Source organism: Odontesthes bonariensis, chromosome 6, assembly GCF_027942865.1.
Source record: "Odontesthes bonariensis isolate fOdoBon6 chromosome 6, fOdoBon6.hap1, whole genome shotgun sequence".
Taxonomy (NCBI): domain Eukaryota; kingdom Metazoa; phylum Chordata; class Actinopteri; order Atheriniformes; family Atherinopsidae; genus Odontesthes; species Odontesthes bonariensis.
In genome coordinates, this window is record NC_134511.1 from 2,061,067 (window position 1) to 2,082,687 (window position 21,621).

Below are 21,621 nucleotides of genomic sequence, written 5' to 3' on the forward strand. Positions count from 1 at the left end.
GGTTTTTCTCTGCTCTTTTGGCTGAACCACAAGTTGGGCCACTCGGGTTATTGCTTCTGGGCCGCATGTGGCCCGCGGGCCGCCATTTGAATAGCCCTGCATTAAAGGCATAAATGCCCCAAAATAATTATAGAAAAAGAAAATTAAAGTGTCGCCATTCCAACAATTTGAGGCCCATGGCGGGATGTAACCCACCGACCGAGATCCTCTGCCAATGACACCGTCTCTGCGCCCTGGTCCGACCGCTCCTGCAGGGGTGAAGAAGCTCAGAGGCCTTTGTGAAGGTTCCTACAGGGCAAATAATACGTGAGTGCAACGCTCACATTCTGCCCTGTGGCGGTGTCACGGGTGGCCAGGTGGATATAATGGAATGTAAATGTGAAGTGGAAGATTGGGAGGAGCAAGTTTATGCGCTGTAGGTCCTGATTACACCAACAGAAAGCAGCTCCGGAGGACTGCAGATGTTGTCTCGCTTCTTTGTGACCCCCGACTGTCAGAGCAGACTGCCAGAGCAGACTGCCAGAGATGAAGCGGAGACGCTTTGAATGAGGACTGGATGAAGCTGCAGCAGCAGCTGTTGTTTCTCTCTGAGTTGGTGAGAAAGAAAAGTCTCTGCTGGACTTTTTGTTGCTGCAGCTCAAACTCTGAGTGTGATGTTGCTGTGTGTGAGGACAGATTAATATGTGAGATATGAATGGGAGTGTCGGCGTTGGGTTGGGTGATAAAAGCTGACCTTTGAGCACCATAAACACTGATATGAGCTCACCTGATTTCCTGTAAAGGAAAAGGGGCGGAGCCTCAGACCAGGTGGACCAGTTGATCCAGATTACGACAGAACACAGACACATTCACACAGTGCAGGCTCCATTTTGAGTGGACAGCAGCAGGAGGGAACCTGAGGACAGAATCAGGTGAGTGGGAACGACCTTCTTCTTATTTCACTGTCAGAGTCTCTGAGTGTGATGTTTATTCATCATTTCCCCTCTTCGTATGTTTGTAAAACACATTTAAAAACTGTTAAATGAACTGAGGTAGTCGCAGTTCTCTGACTGCTGAAATAACCCGGGCATTAAAACAAAAAGTGCTCATCCGTGGTGATGAAACAGTTTTCCCTTTTGAAGTGAAATAAACATAAACAAAACTTCTCTAAATAAATAGAACCTGAGGTAACAGCAATGCTATTTTTCACTTTAAAATACTAAAAAGAATATTTTCGCAAACTGTGTTTTTCATGGTTTTTCTCTGCTTTTTTGGCTGAACCACAAGTTGGGCCACTCGGGTTATTGCTTCTGGGCCGCATGTGGCCCGCGGGCCGCCATTTGAACAGCCCTGCATTAAAGGCATAAATGCCCCAAAATAATTATAGAAAAAGAAAATTAAAGTGTCGCCATTCCAACAATTTGAGGCCCATGGCGGGATGTAACCCACCGACCGAGATCCTCAGCCAATGACACCGTCTCTGCGCCCTGGTCTGACCGCTCCTGCAGGGGTGAAGAAGCTCAGAGGCCTTTGTGAAGGTTTCTACAGGGCAAATAATACGTGAGTGCAACGCTCACATTCTGCCCTGTGGCGGTGTCACGGGTGGCCAGGTGGATATAATGGAATGTAAATGTGAAGGGGAAGATTGGGAGGAGCGAGTTTATGCGCTGTAGGTCCTGATTACACCAACAGAAAGCAGCTCCGGAGGACTGCAGATGTTGTCTCGCTTCTTTGTGACCCCCGACTGTCAGAGCAGACTGCCAGAGATGAAGCGGAGACGCTTTGAATGAGGACTGGAGAAAGCTGCAGCAGCAGCTGTTGTTTCTCTCTGAGTTGGTGAGAAAGAAAAGTCTCTGCTGGACTTTTTGTTGCTGCAGCTCCAACTCTGATGTTGCTGTGTGTGAGGACAGATTAATATGTGAGATATGAATGGGAGTGAGCTCACCTGATTTCCTGTAAAGGAAAAGGGGCGGAGCCTCAGACCAGGTGGACCAGGTGAACCAGTTGATCCAGATTACGACAGAACACAGACACATTCACACAGTGCAGGCTCCATTTTGAGTGGGCAGCAGCAGGAGGAAACCTGAGGTCAGAATCAGGTGAGTGGGAACGACCTTCTTCTTATTTCACTGTCAGAGTCTCTGAGTGGGTTTCCTCTCTGTGGACTGCAGAGGAAGAAGAAGCAGAACTCAGCAGCTTGTTTCTGCTGTTGAAACCGAGCTGATCGGACGGCTCTGATACAAAGAACTGATCCGACTCGGGTGTAAAACCATCAAGTTCAGATTGTTTCAGCTTTCTGATTCGCTGCTTAGTTCAGATTGTTTCAGCTTTCTGATTCGCTGTTTAGTTCAGCTTGTTTCAGCTTTCTGATTCGCTGCTTAGTTCAGATTGTTTCAGCTTTCTGATTCGCTGCTTAGTTCAGATTGTTTCAGCTTTCTGATTCGCTGTTTAGTTCAGATTGTTTCAGCTGTTTATCTGGGATATCACCATGGCAACGTATACTGGCAACCCAAACAGGGTGTGAAGCAGGTTGGAAATATTCAGGGTGACAAGCTGACTTTAACCTTTTGTTGGCCTGTATGATGGGGGCATCACTTCATCTGTGCATCCATTCTTACCCTGATGCTGCCATCACTCTGGAACAGGGTAAATCTGGACTCATCAGACCACATGACCTTCTTCCATTGCTCCAGAGTCCAATCTTTATGCTCCCACCAAACTGAAGCCCTTTTCCAGATTAGCCTCACTGATAAGTGTTTTTCTTAACCCTCACACCTGATTTAAAACACAACTTAATTTCTGAAAAGGTACATTTTTGTCCCCTTGTAAAACGACCTAAAAACATCATATGTTAATGGTTTTTTTCTGCTTTTTTTTCCGTAGATCTTTTATTCAACTTCAGTTCTGATCATAACTACCAAGTTTTCAATTATTTTCAGAAATTGGTGTTTACTTCATATAAACCAGTATTTTAAGAGTTACATTTTTGAAAATAATTGAAAACTTGGTGCTTATGATCGGAACTGAAGTGGAATAAAAGATCTACGACAAAAAAGCGGAAAAAAATATTAACATATGATGTTTTTAGGTCGTTTTAAAAGGGGACAAAAATGTCCCTTTTCAGAAATTAAGTTGTGTTTTAAATCAGGTGTGAGGGTTAAATGCTGCATCCGCTCTCCCTGGTACAAAGCAATGATTACCCCATACTGGACTATATCGAGATAATGTGTGCTGTTCCTTTAAGTATTTTTGAACATCATACCATATCTTTAACATATGCTTTACTATTGGGTTTTTAGTTAGTTTCTTCAATCTTTTGCTGTGTCTGAGTATATGTATGAGGGAAGAGGCAACCCCAGACCATGAGACTCCATTTCAGTCCAATGTGGAAGCTCATTTGTTGAAAAGTAGAACATAATAGACCTCAGCTATTTTTATAGTTTTATATTTTGAAATAGATAAAGTAGCTTTGGCGCAGAGGTCGCGTTAACCGACAATTGTCCGTCATTGACGGATTTTTTTCAGCTATGACGGAAAAAATTGAAGGCCGTCCGTCATTTTGACGGATTTGACCATTACCATTACCAATAATAAAAAAATAACAATAAAACACACAATTGAAATCATAGGCAAGTTATGACATTTTTCTTACTCTACATAAGTTTCATTGCCGTCACCAACTTTCAATCTGAGCCGCAGCTTTGGTGTTCAGTGGGCCGATTAGCCAGCTGCGCGAGGGTGTTCTGATAGCCGCCCGTCTGTAACTTTGACCACAGCCATGTGCTTTGACAGATGATGAATCATAAAAGTAGCCTACCGGTAACCTCACGCCCGACCTGGTGGTGGCGAGCTCGTGCATATTAAAGCAATACTATGTAACATTTCTACCTTAAAATGAAAGGGTCGGGAAATCCCACGTTCAGAGGCTCTTGCCGGCTTCTTATCGTTTCATTGGGAGACGTGTTTCCCGACTTCAGAGCTTTGGCTGAAGTGGCGCTGGTCATTCCAGTCTCCAGCGTCGCAGCTGAGCGTGGGTTCAGCCTTCAGAATAAAATTGAAACCTCAATGAGAAGTCGCCTGTCGGAGGCAAGGACGCAAAATTTAATGACAATCGCCTCGGCAGCAGTCTCAATTGATGCGTTCAATTTCACACAAGCGAGCTCCCTATTCAAATCAATGCGGGCCGGAAGGAAGGTTTGAGCTACAACAGTAGCAGATTGCAGATTACCACTGCAACCATTCTAAGTGGACTGTTCATATTTCACTTCAATTGTTCTAAGTGGACTGTTCGTATTTTCACTACAATTTTCTTCGTTCGACTACGTTATAAAATAACATGTTCATATGCCCAACAGCCGCAATGTTTTTAGCAGCGAAAAAAACGAGTTCACAAGTGACCGAACGTCAATCTCTGAAGAAATGCATCAATAAAAAAAATATTAGATAATACACACTTGTTCTGTGAATTATTTTTTAAATGAAAATAAGTCAATAAAACACGAGTTATTATTATAAGCATTAGGATATAGCCTGTATATTAGCCTACCATTTAAAAGCCTGTATATTACCATTTAAAAAAAAAAGACGGATAATAATGGACAATGACAGAATTTTTACGACCCTGTCCGTCAAAATGACGGACAGTGAAAAAGTCTAGCGCAACCACTGCTTTGGCGGTATATTCATTTATTTAAATATTAATTCTCCCAATTATAGATACTGGTAGTGACATCCATCTATCGATTGATTCATTAATTTCCATCATCAAAGGTTCATAATTAGCTTCAACAATGTTTTCCAATCTTGGCAAAATCTGTACCCCCAAATATTTAAACTGATCCTGATGTCGTTTAACACTTTGACCAGAGCTGTTTCAGTGCTGTGATGACGTCTGAAGCCTGATTGAAAGTTATCAAGACTTCCACTTTCATTCAGAAAGTCGTTGAGCTGGTTAAATACAACTTTCTCAATAATCTTGGATATAAAAGAGAGATTAGAGACAGGTCTGTAGTTGTTCATCATAGAGGCATCTAGAGTTCTCTTCTTTAGGAGCGGCTTAATGGCAGCTGTCTTTAGTGACTTGGGAAAAATGCCTGATGCCAGTGAGCTGTTAACTATTCGTAGGAGATCACTTTCTACTGAGGTAAAAACAGTTTTTTAAAAAGTCGGATGGTATTATGTCCAGAGAACAAGTTGTTGATTTCAGATGCCGAACTGTTTCCTCTAGGATTTTTAAATCTACAGTATTAAATTGGGACATAGAGTCAGAGTTATTTCTAGATTTTAGACACAGATTAGTTTTCTTGTTTGTCTGTCTTGCATGAATGTTTTGTCTAATTGTTTTGATTTTTTTGGCTAAAAAAGTTGGCAAATTCGTTGCATTTCCCTGTGGAGAGGAGGTCTGGGTTTTACTGTTTAGGAGGATTTGTGAGTTTTTCAACCAAAGCAAACAGAGTTCGAGAATTGTTGACATTCTTATTAATGATTTCAGATAAATGCAGCTGTCTGGCCTTGCACAGCTCATTGTTATAACTACGCAGGCTTTCTTTGTACAGCTCATAGTGAATCTCAATAAACCCAACACCCAGTTTATAATGAGTAATTTGGATAAATGTGTGGTAGTTTCTATGGAATAAACCATGAATCAGGGCTGCAAACTGACCAGTTATCCATTTCCATTTAATTACATATTAATTACTTCTTAATTACATAGCAATACTACAATAAACCCAACACCCAGTGTTATGAGTACTTTGGAAAAATGTGTGGTAGTTTCTATGGAATAAACCATGAACCAGGGCTGCAAACTGACCAGTTATCCGTTTACATATTAATTGCATAGTACTTGCATACTAATTGCATACTAATTATACTAATTGCATGGTACTTGCATAGTAGAATAGGATAGATTTTTATTTTATTTTTACTTGTCTGTATGCTGCTACTGCGAAGTAATTTTACGGCCAGGATGAATAAAATACTTCTATTCTAGTACTTGCATAGTACTTGCATAGTACTTGCATAGTATTTACATAGTAATACTACAATAAACCCAACACCCAGTGTTATGAGTAATTTGGAAAAATGTGTAGTAGTTTCTATGCAATATTCATGAATCAGGGCTGCAAAGTGATGAAATACTGTGACCACATAAATATCGGGGTACCTAATCAGCCATGGCACCTCGTGTCAATCAGCTCCGGTGTTCTGGCTCATCAGTTAATGATCAGGTCACACTTCCACATATCTCCACATCTGCTCCTTTCCTCCTGTACTGATGTTAATGATGCTGCTTCTCCTGCAGTTTAAAGGAGAAAAGTAACAGCTGTTCAACAGTCCTGATGGATTTCTGTCAAACCTGTCGGATCTTCACAGAGTAAAGATGACAACACCTAAAGAGATCCTCCTGCAGACTCTGGAGGATTTGAATAATGAAGAGTTTGAAAAATTTAAGTGGCTCATGTGCCAGAGGGGCGTCCTCAAAGACTTCCCGGCGATCCCAAAGAGTCGGCTGGACAAGGCGAACCGGATGCACACGGTGGATCTGATGTTCCCGACCTACTGTATAAACACTATTAAGGTCACTAAGATGCTGCTGGTGAAGGTGCCGAACAACGATCTGGCTGAAAGACCTCCAGAGAACATGTTAGAGACTTCAGGTAAGTCTGTAAAACTGAATGTTGGATTGATATCAAAGAATTAAGCCATCGCTGAGACTGACTGGATAACATGTGCTACAACAGCACTGTTTCATGTGAATCTGGTTTAATAAAACATGAATATAAGTAAACACAAGTTCCTGTTTTAGTTGTTCACGATGCATAAAACTGTTTCTCTGTTCCAGAGAAGTCTTCTGCGAAGTGGCCTTAATGTGTTCGCTGAGCCCAAAGCCACCGTTTTTAATGTTCTGCATTAAGATTCAGATCAGATTTATTGCTCATTAACCCATCCAGGTCTGCACCTGTTGACACACTCATAGAGACAGATGCCAACCTGGAGCGGTGGGCAGCCATTCAGCGCCCGGGGAGCATGGGGGTACGGTGCCTTGCTCGAGGGCACCTCGGCCGTGACAAGGAGGTGGACTGACACCCCTCCAGCTGTCAGTTCAGTTCAGTTTAAGAGGCCTGGAACCTGGAACCTGCCAATCTTCCGGTTATTGGACGACCGACTCTAACCACTGAGCCACGGCAATCAGGATATATCGATATATAAATATCGGGGTACCTAAACAGGCATGGCACCCCATGTCATTACAGATGTGTCAATCATCTGTGATGATTTTATTTGGATAAATGTGTATCTCTTAACTTTGATCGATCATAATGGTATTTGGATTTACACATCATTCTATCCAACCATCCTTCCTTCCTTCCTTCCTTCCTTCCTTCCTTCCTTCCTTCCTTCCTTCCTTCCTTCCTTCCATCCATCCATCCATCCATCCTTCCTTCCTTCCATCCATCCACAATTCATTCCTTCCTTCCTTCCTTCCTTCCTTCCTTCCTTCCTTCCATCATCTTCTCCGGGGATCGGGTCGCGGTGGCAGCGGCTTGAGCAGAGAAACCCAGACGTCCCTGTCCCCGGCCACTTCCTCCAGCTCTTCTGGGGGTACCCCGAGGCGTTCCCAGGCCAGCCGAGAGACATAGTCTCTCCAACGTGTCCTGGTCTTCCCCGGGGCCTCCTTCCAGTGGGACGGGCCCGGAACACCTCACCAGGGAGGCGTCCTAACCAGATGCCCCAGGAGGCATCCTAACCAGATGCCCCAGTAGGCATCCTAACCAGATGCCCGAGCCACCTCATCTGACTCCTCTGGATGCGGAGGAGCAGCGGTTCTACTCCGAGCCCCTCCCGGATGACCGAGCTTCTCACCCTATCTCTAAGGGAGAGCCCAGACACCCTGCGGAGGAAACTCATTTCGGCCGCTTGTATTCGCGATCTCGTTCTTTCGGTCACTACCCACAGCTCGTGACCATAGGTGAGGGTAGGATCTCGTTCTTTCGGTCACTACCCACAGCTCGTGACCATAGGTGAGGGTAGGAACTCGTTCTTTCGGTCACTACCCACAGCTCGTGACCATAGGTGAGGGTAGGAACTCGTTCTTTCGGTCACTACCCACAGCTCGTGACCATAGGTGAGGGTAGGAACTCGTTCTTTCGGTCACTACCCACAGCTCGTGACCATAGGTGAGGGTAGGAACATAGATTGACTGGTAAATCGAGAGCTTGGCCTTCTGGCTCAGCTCCTTCTTCACCACGACGGGCCGGTGCAGAGCCCGCATCACTGCAGACGCCGCACCGATCCGTCTGTCAACCTCCTGCTCCATTCGTCCCCCACTCTTGAACAAGACCCCGAGATACTTGAACTCTTCCACTTGGGGAAGGATCTCATTCCCGACCCGGAGAGGGCAGTTAACAACAGTCAACAACAGTCAGAAACAGTTAACAGTCAACAACAGTCAGAAACAGTTAACAGTCAACAACAGTCAGAAACAGTTAACAGTCAACAACAGTCAGAAACAGTTAACAGTCAACAACAGTCAGTAACAGTTAACAGTCAACAACAGTCAGAAACAGTTAACAGTCAACAACAGTCAGTAACAGTTAACAGTCAACAACAGTCAGAAACAGTTAACAGTCAACAACAGTCAGTAACAGTTAACAGTCAACAACAGTCAGAAACAGTCAACAACAGTCAGAAACAGTCAACAACAGTCAGAAACAGTTAACAGTCAGAAACAGTTAACAACAGTCAGAAATGGTTAACAGTCAACAACAGTCAGAAACAGTTAAAGGAAAACTCCGGGGCATTTGAAGTGCAATCCCATTGCTAGAGGTTCTCTAGAAAAACTGCGTTCAAGTATTTAAAACATTACAACAATATTACTGGGCATGTATTGTTGTAATGTTTTAAATACTTGAACGCAGTTTTTCTAGAGAAGATAATTGTTTTGTATATGGGAGTATTCTCCATCGACTCTTTTGGGCTTTCACATGCGCGAGCCTACAACCAGCCGGTGAGTTACATGCTGTTTATAAAGTTGTTTTGTAACGTCCCCATGCCAGTAATGTAAGAACCATGCATATGGGTTTGATGGTAAGGCTTGTGACTTTATTGTCGGATGGTTTATAAAGTGGTGTGACGTTTCTGCAGTGTGCAAGTTGTTGTTTTACGTGGAAGGGTTAGCAGTTGCCCCTTAGCCACCACGTATTAGCCTCGCATGACAGGCTGCGCAAACAGCGCAATCTCCACACAGGGAGCGCCGATTTGCACCAGCCTGTGTCCTACTGTCAGTATTTGACAACCTCTAGCAATGGGATTGCGCTTCAAATGCCCCGGAGTTCCCCTTTAACAGTTAACAGTCAACAACAGTCAGAAACAGTCAACAACAGTTAACAACAGTCAGAAACAGTTAACAACAGTCAGAAACAGTTAACAACAGTCAGAAACTGTCATCAACAGTCAGAAACAGTTAACAACAGTCAGAAACAGTTAACAACAGTCAGAAACAGTTAACAACAGTCAGAAACAGTTAACAACAGTCAGAAACTGTCAACAACAGTCAGAAACTGTTAACAACAGTCAGAAACTGTCAACAACAGTCAGAAACAGTTAACAACAGTCAGAAACAGTTAACAACAGTCAGAAACAGTTAACAACAGTCAGAAACTGTCAACAACAGTCAGAAACTGTCATCAACAGTCAGAAACAGTTAACAACAGTCAGAAACAGTTAACAACAGTCAGAAACAGTTAACAACAGTCAGAAACTGTCATCAACAGTCAGAAACAGTTAACAACAGTCAGAAACAGTTAACAACAGTCAGAAACAGTTAACAACAGTCAGAAACTGTCAACAACAGTCAGAAACAGTTAACAACAGTCAGAAACAGTTAACAACAGTCAGAAACTGTCATCAACAGTCAGAAACAGTCAACAACAGTCAGAAACAGTCAACAACAGTCAGAAACAGTCAACAACAGTCAGAAACAGTTAAGTCAACAACAGTCAACAACAGTTAAAAACATTTAAAAACAGTTTTATGTTTTATGTAAATTCATTGTCATATTTCTGTTATTGTTTTCTGTTTTCATTCAGAGATCCTCAGTGGGTGTCAGGATAAATTTAAATCTGCTCTGAAGAAGAAGTTCCAGCGTGTGTTTGAGGGGATTCCTGACGAAGGAAAGGAAACCTCTCTGGATCAGATCTACACAGAGCTCTACATCACAGAGGGAGGCACCGGAGAGGTCTGTGATGAACATGAGGTCAGACAGATTGAAGCAGCATCCAGGAAAGCAGGCAGAGCAGAAACATCCATCAGACAGGAAGACATCTTTAAAGGCCCACCTGGAAGAGATGAACCAATCAGAACAGTGATGACAAAGGGAGTGGCTGGCATTGGGAAAACAGTCTTAACACAGAAGTTCACTCTGGACTGGGCTGAAGGCAAAGCCAACCAGGACATCCAGTTCCTGTTTCCATTCACTTTCAGAGAGCTGAATGTGCTGAAAGAGAGAAAGTTCAGCTTGGTGGAACTGGTTCATTACTTCTTTACTGAGACCGAAGAAGCAGGAATCTGCAGCTTTGAACAGTTCCAGGTCGTGTTCATCTTTGACGGTCTGGATGAGTGTCGACTTCCTCTGGACTTCCACAGCAAGGAGCCCCTGGCTGATGCTACAGAGCCCACCTCAGTGGATGTGCTGCTGACAAACCTCATCAGGGGGGAGCTGCTTCCCTCTGCTCGCCTCTGGATAACCACACGCCCCGCAGCAGCCAATCAGATCCCTTCTGGCTGTGTCGGCATGGTGACAGAGGTCAGAGGGTTCACTGACCCACAGAAGGAGGAGTACTTCAGGAAGAGATTCAGAGATGAGGAGCAGGCCAGCAGGATCATCTCCCACATCCAGACATCCCGAAGCCTCCACATCATGTGCCACATCCCAGTCTTCTGCTGGATCACTGCTACAGTTCTGGAGCACATGTTGACCACAGAGCAGAGAGCAGAGCTGCCCAAGACCCTGACCGAGATGTACATCCACTTCCTGGTGGTTCAGACCAAAGTGAAGAAGGTCAAGTACGATGAAGGAGCCGGAAAGGATGCAGAAGATGTCCGGAGGACGATCGAGTCTCTGGGAAAACTGGCCTTTGAGCAGCTGCAGAAAGGAAACCTGATCTTCTACGAGTTCGACCTGAGAGAGTGCGGCATCGATAGAGACGCTTCGCTGTACTCAGGAGTGTTCACGGAGATCTTTAAGGAGGAGAGGGGGCTGTACAGGAACACCGTTTACTGCTTCGTCCATCTGAGTGTTCAGGAGTTTCTGGCTGCAGTCTACATGATGCACTGCTACACCAACAGGAAGAAAAAGGTGCTGAGGAGCTTCCTGGGAGAAAAATACAGTTACTCATCTCTGGATGACTTCCTGAAGAAAGTCATGAAGAAATCCCTGGATAGTAAAAATGGCCACCTGGACCTGTTTGTCCGCTTCCTTCATGGCCTCTCTGTGGAGTCCAACCAGAGACTCTTAGCAGGCCTGCTGGGTCAGACACAGAACAGTCCAGAAACCATCCAGAGAGTCATCAACAACCTGAAGGAGATGAACGTGTTTAACTTTTCTCCTGACAGAAGCATCAACATCTTCCACTGTCTGATGGAGATGAACGACGTCTCAGTTCATCAGGAGATCCAAGAGTTCCTGAAGTCAGAGAACAGATCAGAGGAGGAACTCTCTGAGATCCAGTGCTCAGCTCTGGCCTACATGCTGCAGATGTCAGAGGAGGTTCTGGATGAGTTGGACCTGCTGAAGTACAACACAACAGCTGAGGGACGAAGGAGGCTGATTCCAGCTGTGAGGAACTGCAGAAAGGCTGGGTGAGTTGATGTGTTCATTGACTTCATGAGTCAGAGTAGATTAGTAGTTTAGTTCCCTAAAAGCCGTTTCTGCACATGAACAGCAGAGATGTTCTGGAGAACCTGCAGACAGGTTCATCTGGACCTTTCCCACAGTTTCTGCTCACATGTGCTTCACAGCAGCAGACCTACTGTTGGAGACAGGAAGCCAGCATTAACCTGCTGTTTCCACTGTTTCCCATGTGGGCCGGCTTTATGCCCACATGGCCGGTCCCCAACACAACCAGAAGCTAAGAAATCTGCCCACTTTTTCAGATCGGCACATACAGAGTGTTTCCATGGCAACCTGACTCACAGGAGAGCATCTTGGACAGATTGGGCCAGTTCCCAGCTCACTGGAAATGATGCAACAGAAATCTGTGGGAATATGTTTAAAGTTTTACTGAACTGGATCATTAAGAGCATTTGTCAGAATAAAAGTTTTTGTTGGTAAAATTGTGATGGTTGGATCAGCAGAAGGTTTTATAGGTGAGCGGCCTCAGTCGGGTCATTTCATTGTTGGCTGTTGGAGGGATTGATTGTGAAAGCTTTGGCTCAACAGTCTCTGCCGTCATATCTTTTACTTCATAATGTGCCGCACATTTTCAATGGGAGACAGGTGTGGACTGCAGGCGGGCCAGTTTAGTTCCTGCACTCTGCTCCTATGAAGCCACGCTGCCGGCACACCTGCAGAATGTGGCCTGGCATCGTCTTGCTGAAATAAGCAGGACGTCCCTGAAAAAGCCGTGTTGCTCCTGTTTGGAGCTTTCAGCATTAATGGCGCCCTCACAGATGTGCAGGTTACCTACGCCATGGGCACCAACACAGCCCCACACCATCACAGATGCTGGCTTTGGAACTTTGCTCTGATAACAATCTGGATGCTCCTTTTCCTCTTTAGCCCGGAGGACACCACGTCCATGATTTCCACAAACGCTTTGAAATGTGGACTCAGACCACGGCACAGTACTGAATGCTACCAGCTTTTATAGCTGCAGATTAGAGATATTAAGACATCCATCTGCAGTGAAACGCAGACGCCATCATCTGAGAAGACGGCGTGAACTGTGGCCTTTGCACAGAATGTAAATATACGAGGGGAAAGCTCAAAGCGTACCGCCTGCAGTGTTGGAGCTGATGTCTCCGGAGACATAATGATGTTGCTCTGTGGCAGCTTTCAGAGCCCTGGAGAAGCTAACTGGTGCTTAGAAGCTTCTTAGAGTGGATTCTTCCTGTATATGGGTGTGAACAGTCCCAGCTGACAGAGGTTAGCAAAGAGATCGTCTTTCAGCTGTAAATGTTCACTAAGCTGAACTTTTTATAAAGATTCTGGAGTCAAATGAAAGATGTAAGAGTGTAAAAATGGTTTTCTGAACAAAACATCCTTAATCTGACTTTGGGATCAGATCAAACATGTTTTCAGTCTGAATGTGACACCACATTTCCTTCTTTATCTGCAGATTAGTGAAAATAATGAAGAAAAGTCCGTTTAAAGGAGCTCAGGTCTGAGAGACTGAAGAGATTAATGATGTCGTGTTAAACACAGGAAGATGAGATGAGATCAATCACAGATGTGAAGAACAGATGTTCATCAGAGGACATTACATTCACATCACTGTTCAGTCAGAATATGAGTTCAGTTGGTGTTTATAGTGCAGATTGTCTGATTTTAGTAGAACTGACTTTACGTTTTCTCTCATCACAGACTTCCTTATTGTTATATCTCAGAGACTGACTGTGAAGTTGTGGCCTCTGCTTTAAAGTCCAACCCCTCCCATCTGAAACAACTGGACCTGAGTGACAACTACCTGTCGGATCCAGCAGTGGAACATCTGTCTGCTGGCCTGGAAAGTCCAAACTGCAGACTGGAGACTCTGGGGTCAGTTCACTGCAGCTCTTTTACTTCTTCTGTTTTAGTTGAAATGATTTGGTGATGTGTGGAAATATCCAAACATTCAGTGTTTCCACATGTCTGAATGAATCCTCCCTTCCATCCTTTTCTCCTGCCAAAGCAATTCTTTCCTCACTTTCACACACTGAAGCAGAGCTGTTCCTTAGAAAAATCATCCTGGTAAAAAACATTTTTCTTCAGTCATAAAAGGAGAGAAAACACTTTAGATCAGAGGTAAAAATGGAGCAGCTGAAATGTAGCTTTGACTCACCTTTCTGGTCCATCTGAGAGATGTTTGATCAGTAAAGTTTGGAAAGCTGGATGCAGATTAAACTGCAACAAACTGACAGATCTGCTGCTGCTGCTGCTCATTTGAACAGGACAAACGTGCAGAGTTCAGTCACTTTAACTCCAACGACTCAGTCTGCTTTGGGCTTCAGCCTCCACCCAGTAATTAGTGACAGACTGGAGGAAATGGCAAAGCGCTGACTCTGCACTTTATTTTAAACATGAAGGAGGAAAAATCACCAAAGTTGAGAGGATCACATGCTAAAAGAATCCATCACAAAGTGCAGAAACCAGAGAGGAATTCAGAATTACACCACAGAAGAAGAACATGCTGCACACACTCATCTCAGGACTTATTTCCCTTGCTGCTCCTTCCAAATGTTCATTCTTGCTTTACTAGTGGTTTAAATAATGTGGTAAAATAATTTAATCCTTTCCAAAGATGAGCAGCTTTCTGCAGAGTCCACACTGTGGACTGAAGACTCTGAGGTCAGACACCATGTTTTAGTTGTGTGTTCAGATTAATATGATGTGGAAGTTGTGCTGGTCTTCATGGTAAAGTCTGTGTTCTTCTTCTGGGCTTTAGTTGATGAAATGATGATCTATTAACCCATTTAGGCCGGGAAAGCATTGCTGCATTTCTACCTTTAAAGCCGGGGGCGCTGTTGCGTTATTCTACCTTTAAGGCCGGGAAAGCGTACACGTCTTTTTTCCTGTATAAGGGTTGTTTTGCACCAATTTTCTTCAGATACTTTTATTTTCTTACATTTCTCCATACTTGGCCTACCTGGGGTTGAAAGTCTCGATAAATGCGCAGCGTTTTAGCGGGCATACACCGGCTTTCAGAGAGTGACTCATATTTTGAACAACAAAAATATATATATACATAATTTATTTTAATATTTCAAGATCACAATAATCTTCCAATTTAGAACTACAATAAAAAAAAAGTTTTAAAAAAAAGAGCACAAATAAAATACACTTCAATTGGATCCTTTTTAAATGTATTTTCCCAAGCCAGGCGGAGCTGCAGCATCAGGATGAAAGTGTAGCAGAAAGCTGTGATTCTTACAAACTCAGTGTACCGAGTATAAAACGTAAACTCACTTTGAAGTAGTGCAGCAGGGCTCTGCAGGTGAGTTTTACTCCTCCAGTTTCTTTTTCCAGCAGATTTTCAGGTGACAGAAGTGCTGGGATGAGGTTAACCAGCATAACAGCCATGTTTTCTACATACAGGAAAAAAGACGTGTACGCTTTCCCGGCCTTAAAGGTAGAATAACGCAACAGCGCCCCCGGCTTTAAAGGTAGAAATGCGGCAATGCTTTCCCGTCCTAAATGGGTTAAATAATAAGAAAACAGTGAATCTGTCAGACAGAAACTAATCTAGAATCACTGGCTGATGCTTCCAGAGCTCCAGAGTTGGTGAATATTTCCAGCAGCCCGTTAATCAGCTGATACTAACAAACTCCCCTCCAACTCTGCTGGAAATGAACAATCTTTGACCTGGTTAGAAAACAGCTTTCATCACAGCAGCAGTTCTCTTCAGTCAGATTCATTCATGATGACAAAATGCAGCCAGAAAGCTTCTCCCACTGATAACTGAAAGGAAATCACTTTCAGTTGAGCTTTATTTCATGAATTCTATCAATAATTCCCTGTTACACAATGCCAAGGCCCACTGAAGGTGATGCTGACATTTAGGCCCAATCCCAATTCTATTTTCTACCCCTTCGCCTACCCCTCGCCCCTTCAAACGGAGGGGTAGGCGAAGGGGTAGGAATGTCACCCCTTCGAATTGGGACAGCACTTCACACTCACGAACGTAATAAGTCCGCGCCGTCAGTTGTTACGTAACCAAAAGCGACAGCTTTAGCCAGAAGTAAACAAACATGACCGGTGCTGTGGTGTTCGCGCTGTCCTGGGCTATTCGGATATCTTTAGAAATATCTGCGTCGAATCGACGGAGTGCCATCAGGCGAAGGCGTCTTCGACATCTGGGAGCATTGCTGGATCTTGTTACGGTATGTAGAATAAGAAATTAATGCAAATAACGCTTGTGAGTGAGCAGCTGGTAGCTTCCAGAGCCGGCGTGTGAATATGATAACGTGTGTTTGTGTTTGAAAGTGCTTTTAACTGTACATTTGTGATATCGTGTAATATAGAAACAATTTGCTTGTCTCGTTGGATTTGCTGATTTATTGATTGGAGTAGTATCCTAACCTGGCTAACCTAGCTGAAAACATAAGCTAACGTTTAGCCTTTGTTACTCGCCTCGTTCCGTTTGGAATAAACATGCAGCTCATGCATTTTTGAAGCGGTTTTCTTTGTACCAGGTTCAGATTTGATGACATAAATAAATGCACTGCATTGTGTGTGCTATCACTGTGTTGGTTTGGGAGGATGAAAGCCTGATCTTTCCATGTTTTTCTTTCCAGCAGACGGGTCGTCCTACAAATTATTGCCCATTGGACCACAACATGTACCCCAATTTTTTTGTTATCCCTTGTATAATAAATCTCTTCATACCAATATCCGTTCCAGTCGTTAATATGATGTTGATGTGATAATCATGCTCAAACCTTTGCAAACCTTTTGTCCTTAATTTCTTTTATTAGGCTCACATTACAGACTGGTAAGGCAGCTCATTTTCAGAAATAACAGCTTAAAGTGTGTGGTGCAAATATGGACAATAAACAGTATGAATATAAACAATATGAACATAAACGGGCAACAGTGCAATCATCGAGAACGAGATGACCGGAGCAGGAACAGCGGAGGGCGCATCGGAGGTGCTGCATGGGCTCAGTGATGTTCTGGTGGAACAAGACACGACATTATAGCATGCACTTTCATCCATTGTAAAAAATTAAAAAAGGTGTTTCAGAATGCGGTAGTGGTGGCTGTGTGTACAATAGGTGCATGGCGCATCAACTCACCGTAAAGTTTGTCTATCATGCGCTCAAACAGAGCTAAAAAGCGCTCCGTTTTCTGCTCGTGGCGCTTCTGCTCCTTCAGGCTTTCCTGTATCAGGTAATACATTATGGGATTGGACTTCCTACTTCTTTTTGGGGATGGGGATGACTTTAGAAACAGATCTTCGTTTTCGGCGCTAAACCTGATCAGGCTCTTTGTTTGTGCTTGAGTCCCTGTGAATCAGTCACGTATATGAATACTTGTGATAATAGGTAGCGAAATGATGCTCAAAAGGAACTTCTCTATGGTTAACCAACTACATTGCTTGTAAATACTCGTGTGATATAAAAAACGACAACTCTTTCGCAGCACCTTCACATGCATTGACCGATTACTCCATGTAAAATAGCGACTTTTCCCATGTGCGTTTATATCAGAAAACAACTACACATTGCCACCATATTAAACTCACACAATACACCAGTTATCACAACCTAAAACGATTAAAAAGACTCGCGATCTCCCGGTAGTCGCGTTGTATTCTGGGAAATATATCATACCCCTTCAAACGGAGTCTGCCTGGCCGAAGCCCTCCGTTTCAAGGGCTACAACGGAGGGGTAGGGCTAAGGGGTAGGGCTTTGGAAGAGTATTGGGACAACACTACCTCTACACGTGAACGCGCAAAACGGAGGGGAAGGGGTAAGAGGTAGGGCCAAGGGGTGAATTGGGATTGGGCCTTAGTGACTGTGGGGGAAACACAAAGAAGAGTTTATCAGAAGAAGAATAACAGGATTGGACGATGGATGAGAGAACAGCTGTCGGCTAACTTGTTGCTAGGTAACGGCAGATGGAAGGAGGCTGTGAGTGTGTGTGAGCAGCTTTCCATCAGGTGAGAAATGTGTGAAAACATGCAGCAGAGTCAGTGTTTGATAGCTGTGCAGCCAAAGAGAAGCTGAACAGGTGAAGTGCTGCGACCCTGTGCAGGTGAGCCCAACACAGACACAAAGGATGATCACTGAGCTGCCATGCAGGAGGGGGGCAGGGGCTGCTGCATCACTGCAGATACATGCTGTTCTGTTCCCCTGCCGGCTGTGTGCCAGCTGTTCCAGCTGTTTCATTCAGTCAGAGCTCAGAGAGCTGTGAGCAGCATGTGAGTGAATGCAGGCTGAGAAACATCAAGCTTCATCACTTTCTGTGAGAAACAAACAACCAGATTCAAAGTCCAACAAAGTGCAGCAGAAGTTTATTTCACTTTGATGTAAAGTTCATTCTTCTTTCATAGGTTTTATTAACACTTTAGTCCCATTTGTCCATATTTGAGATGTTTTCTGTTTTCAGATTCACAAACTTTCTGTCAGATTCTGAACTTTTTTCCACCTTCTGACCCGTTTTTTCACTTTCAAACTTTTGCTGCTGACCTGCTTTGAGAGCCCGGACGTCAGCTGACAGGGGGGTTAAATCCTGACTGCCAGAGCAGCAGAGGAGGCTGAAGGGACCCCCATCATGCTGCCTTCAGGGACTGTGGGAACTGCAATCCTTTCTCAGACACCTCCTGCACTCTATATTTCCATGAGTGCTGGTGGAAATAACCTGCAGCTCTGACACACTTTGTTAATGTCAGCTGGTTCTGTCAGCACTCAGCACAGATCAGCTGCTCATCCTCCATGATGGACAGCAGCTGGTTCAGAGTCCTTTTCTCTGTTGGCTTCAGCTCACATGTTTTATTCTTTCTTCAGATTGGAGCGCTGCAGTTTGTCAGATACCAGCTGTGCTTCTGTGGTCTCAGCTCTGAAGTCCAACCCCTCCCATCTGACAGAACTGGAGCTGAGTCAGAACACCATCGGTGACTCTGCAGCGAAGGAGCTGAGCAGCTTTCTGCAGAGTCCACACTGTGGACTGAAGACTCTGGGGTCAGACACCATGTTTTAGTTGTGTGTTCAGATTAATATGATGTGGAAGTTGTGCTGGTCTTCATGGTAAAGTCTGTTTTCTTCTTCTGGGCTTTAGTTGATGAAATGATGATCTATTAAATCATGTTTTATTCTTTCTTCAGATTGAGGCTCTGCGGTTTGTCAGAGAGCAGCTCTGCTTCTCTGGCTTCAGCTCTGAAGTCCAACCCCTCCTCCCAGCTGACAGAACTGGACCTGAGCAGGAACAGCCTGAATGAATCAGCAGTGAAGGAGCTGTCTGAGCTTGTGGAGAGTCCACACAGCAAACTGCAGACTCTGAGGTCAGTAGAGGGTCGGAGGTCCATGCAGCTCTCAGCAGTATTTTATCAGACTTTATTTATTATTTATTCTATTTATTAAAGCTGATGGCAGCTGAGGAAGAGACGCTCTGGAAACACTCGTTTATCTCCTCTCTTCTTTCTTCTTCTCTCTACAGCTGGGAGTGATGAACAGGACGATGTGAGCTGAGAGGATGATCTGTGTCCTGATGATCCACAGGATGAAGCAGCAGCAGCTGGTGTGCAGAGAGACTCTGACTGCACCCTGATGATGATGATGATGATGATGATGATGATGATGATGATGATGATGATGTGTTTGTATTCTGTGTTTTTCTTCCTTTGGAATAACCATGTTAAAGTTGGGTTAGAAATGATCAGCAATGGAAACGATCCTTAAACCTTCAGTTCCATCTGAACTTAAAGAACAGCCACAGTCTAAAGTTTGACACCAGTTTTATTCTCTCGGCTTCATTTTCTGCCTTTAAAAACTGACTTTTAATCTTTTAATCTTTAAATCCATCAGTGGAAATGAGAAGCTGTCGGTGTGATTCAGTCAGAGACGACTGAGCTGATGGAAATGTGGGAACCTGAAAGGAACATTTGATTATTATTATTGTTACTGCCTCCCAAACAGTTGGGAAAGATGAAGAAAATAGTGATGTGGCCACACTTTTCTGTCCCGGCAGTCAGGAGGATGTGCCAGCTACTTCTGTGCCGAGTGAAAAGCTGGAGGGGTCGTAACAAAGAAGAGGAACAGACTGAAGCCCAACTCAGCTGAAATCATCTTGTTGTTAAATAAACATCTTTCAACCTTTCTATAAATCTTACTAAAGCATATCTCTATTACATACAGTATTTTATGATGGCACAATCACGTTATAACACAAGTATATTATTAATGTCTCTAATTAAACAGTCAAACATTTAAAGATGCACATGGAACCTTTATTGTTCTGCAGAACAGTCTCTCTGTTTTATAACACCCGGCCCTTTAAATGCTGTGTTGGAGGGTGGCCAGCAGATGGCGCCATCATTAATTTGACCAAATGCTTTAAAACACTGAACCGTTTCAACACGATGGCTTCATGTTGGTTCAGTGGTTCAGAAAGCTTCGGTTTCTCCATCGCTGGCAAAGATTCACAGAGCAGGACACAGACGGCCTTTATTTTACAGCAGATAAACAGGAAGGAGGACCTGCAGCAAGGACCACAGGCTGGGACCGGGACCTGGACTCAGGAAACAAACCATGTATGGAGGTGACTTCCAGCTGTTGCTCACATTCAGAAGATGTCAGACTGCTGTTTGTCCTTGTTTGTCCCTTTTTGTTGGAGCTGCAGGGACATCAGTGCGGCTCACTCTGCTGTGGAGCAGAAACCAAACAAAGATGCTGCTTTGCAGGGCCGTGCAGAGACCTTCGGAGGGGCAGGTGCTCAAAGTAAAAAGGGGGCACATGGAGCACCGATATGAAACACTCCTTTTGTTTTTGCTTTAACGTCCTCTCCTTACGGGGCATCTCTGCAGAATGAAACATGATTGATAAACTATAATCTGATGCACATAAAACACACAGTGACATTTCATACTTTTTCAGGACAAACTGTATAGCTACGAATTTGTTCCATGGTGCTGATTCATAATCTGCCCTTTATTATTCATAGTGCTGATAATAAAGTAAAAAATAATGAAATGATATATAAATCATGTATTTAAATGTATTTGTGCTTGACTATCCACTTTGCGCAAGAAAGCAAGGTTATAAAAGTTATATATCTATGCATATTATATTTAATTTGTCCGTATACAAATGTTATAAACAAGTACTGATTTGTTTAAATGAGAGGTTGAGAAAATCACAATTCAGACTTGTTGTATTTATACTAATATAGTCCAAAATGATGTGAATAAGCATGTAGGCTACAGTGCATAGTTTTAGTGAAATAACCTCGGCCTCATTGCCTCTGGAAACATACATGTAGGAAAAACACTGCAACTCACTGACAGTAAGATCATTCATCTCTCTAATGCACTTTTCCCATGACAAAAGAAGCATATAGAAACAAAAGGAAGCCATACATACAGGCATACAGACTCGGGTTGCCAACCGTCCCTTGAAAAACTGAATCGTCCCGTATTGAGCTGAAAAGGGACGCACTTTGTCCCGTATTACTGTGAGAGTCTAAAAATAGTCAGTATCATGCCAATGGACATTAATAACAGGGGGAAATGTACGGTAAACTTTTTCCCAGGCCCTGTCCTGCTCTGTGACCAATGAGCTGACAGCATATTCACACATAAGAATACGCTCATCCCATTGGTCGAGGTGTTACTGTTGCTCGCGGAGAAGATAGCGGAAGACAACAAAGCAGCATACACGGCAGTTACGCCCACAGTGCTTTAAGCAGTGGGAGACAAAGCACTCAACTCCAATACTTGAGTCAA

The 21,621-nt window shown here is 43.8% G+C and overlaps 1 protein-coding gene across 4 annotated transcripts; it reads left to right on the plus strand.

Moving 5' to 3' along the window:
* Positions 1-839: 839 nt before the first annotated feature.
* Positions 840-21,405, plus strand: LOC142381790 (protein NLRC3-like). Of its 4 annotated transcripts, none has more exons than XM_075467013.1 (7): positions 840-911; positions 6,355-6,638; positions 10,071-11,841; positions 13,565-13,738; positions 18,689-18,862; positions 19,006-19,182; positions 19,338-21,405. In XM_075467013.1, the coding sequence occupies exons 2-7, from the start codon at positions 6,362-6,364 to the stop codon at positions 19,345-19,347; spliced, it is 2,583 nt and encodes an 860-aa protein (XP_075323128.1). In that variant the 5' UTR covers positions 840-911; positions 6,355-6,361; the 3' UTR covers positions 19,348-21,405. The 4 variants fall into 4 exon arrangements, with proteins under 4 accessions (XP_075323128.1, XP_075323132.1, XP_075323129.1 ...); XM_075467014.1 differs by having other exon boundaries at positions 855-911; positions 6,284-6,638; XM_075467015.1 differs by lacking the exon at positions 840-911 and adding an exon at positions 1,915-2,078.
* Positions 21,406-21,621: the final 216 nt, after the last annotated feature.

What these genes read in the sequence shown, in the direction of transcription:
- LOC142381790 (XM_075467013.1), top strand. Translation starts at nt 6,362, where the DNA reads ATGACAACACCTAAAGAGATCCTCCTGCAGACTCTGGAGGATTTGAAT. An exon ending in GAACATGTTAGAGACTTCAG is followed by an intron (nt 6,639 to 10,070) that starts GTAAGTCTGTAA and finishes GTTTTCATTCAG; the next exon opens with AGATCCTCAGTGGGTGTCAG. An exon ending in TGCAGACTGGAGACTCTGGG is followed by an intron (nt 13,739 to 18,688) that starts GTCAGTTCACTG and finishes TTCTTTCTTCAG; the next exon opens with ATTGGAGCGCTGCAGTTTGT.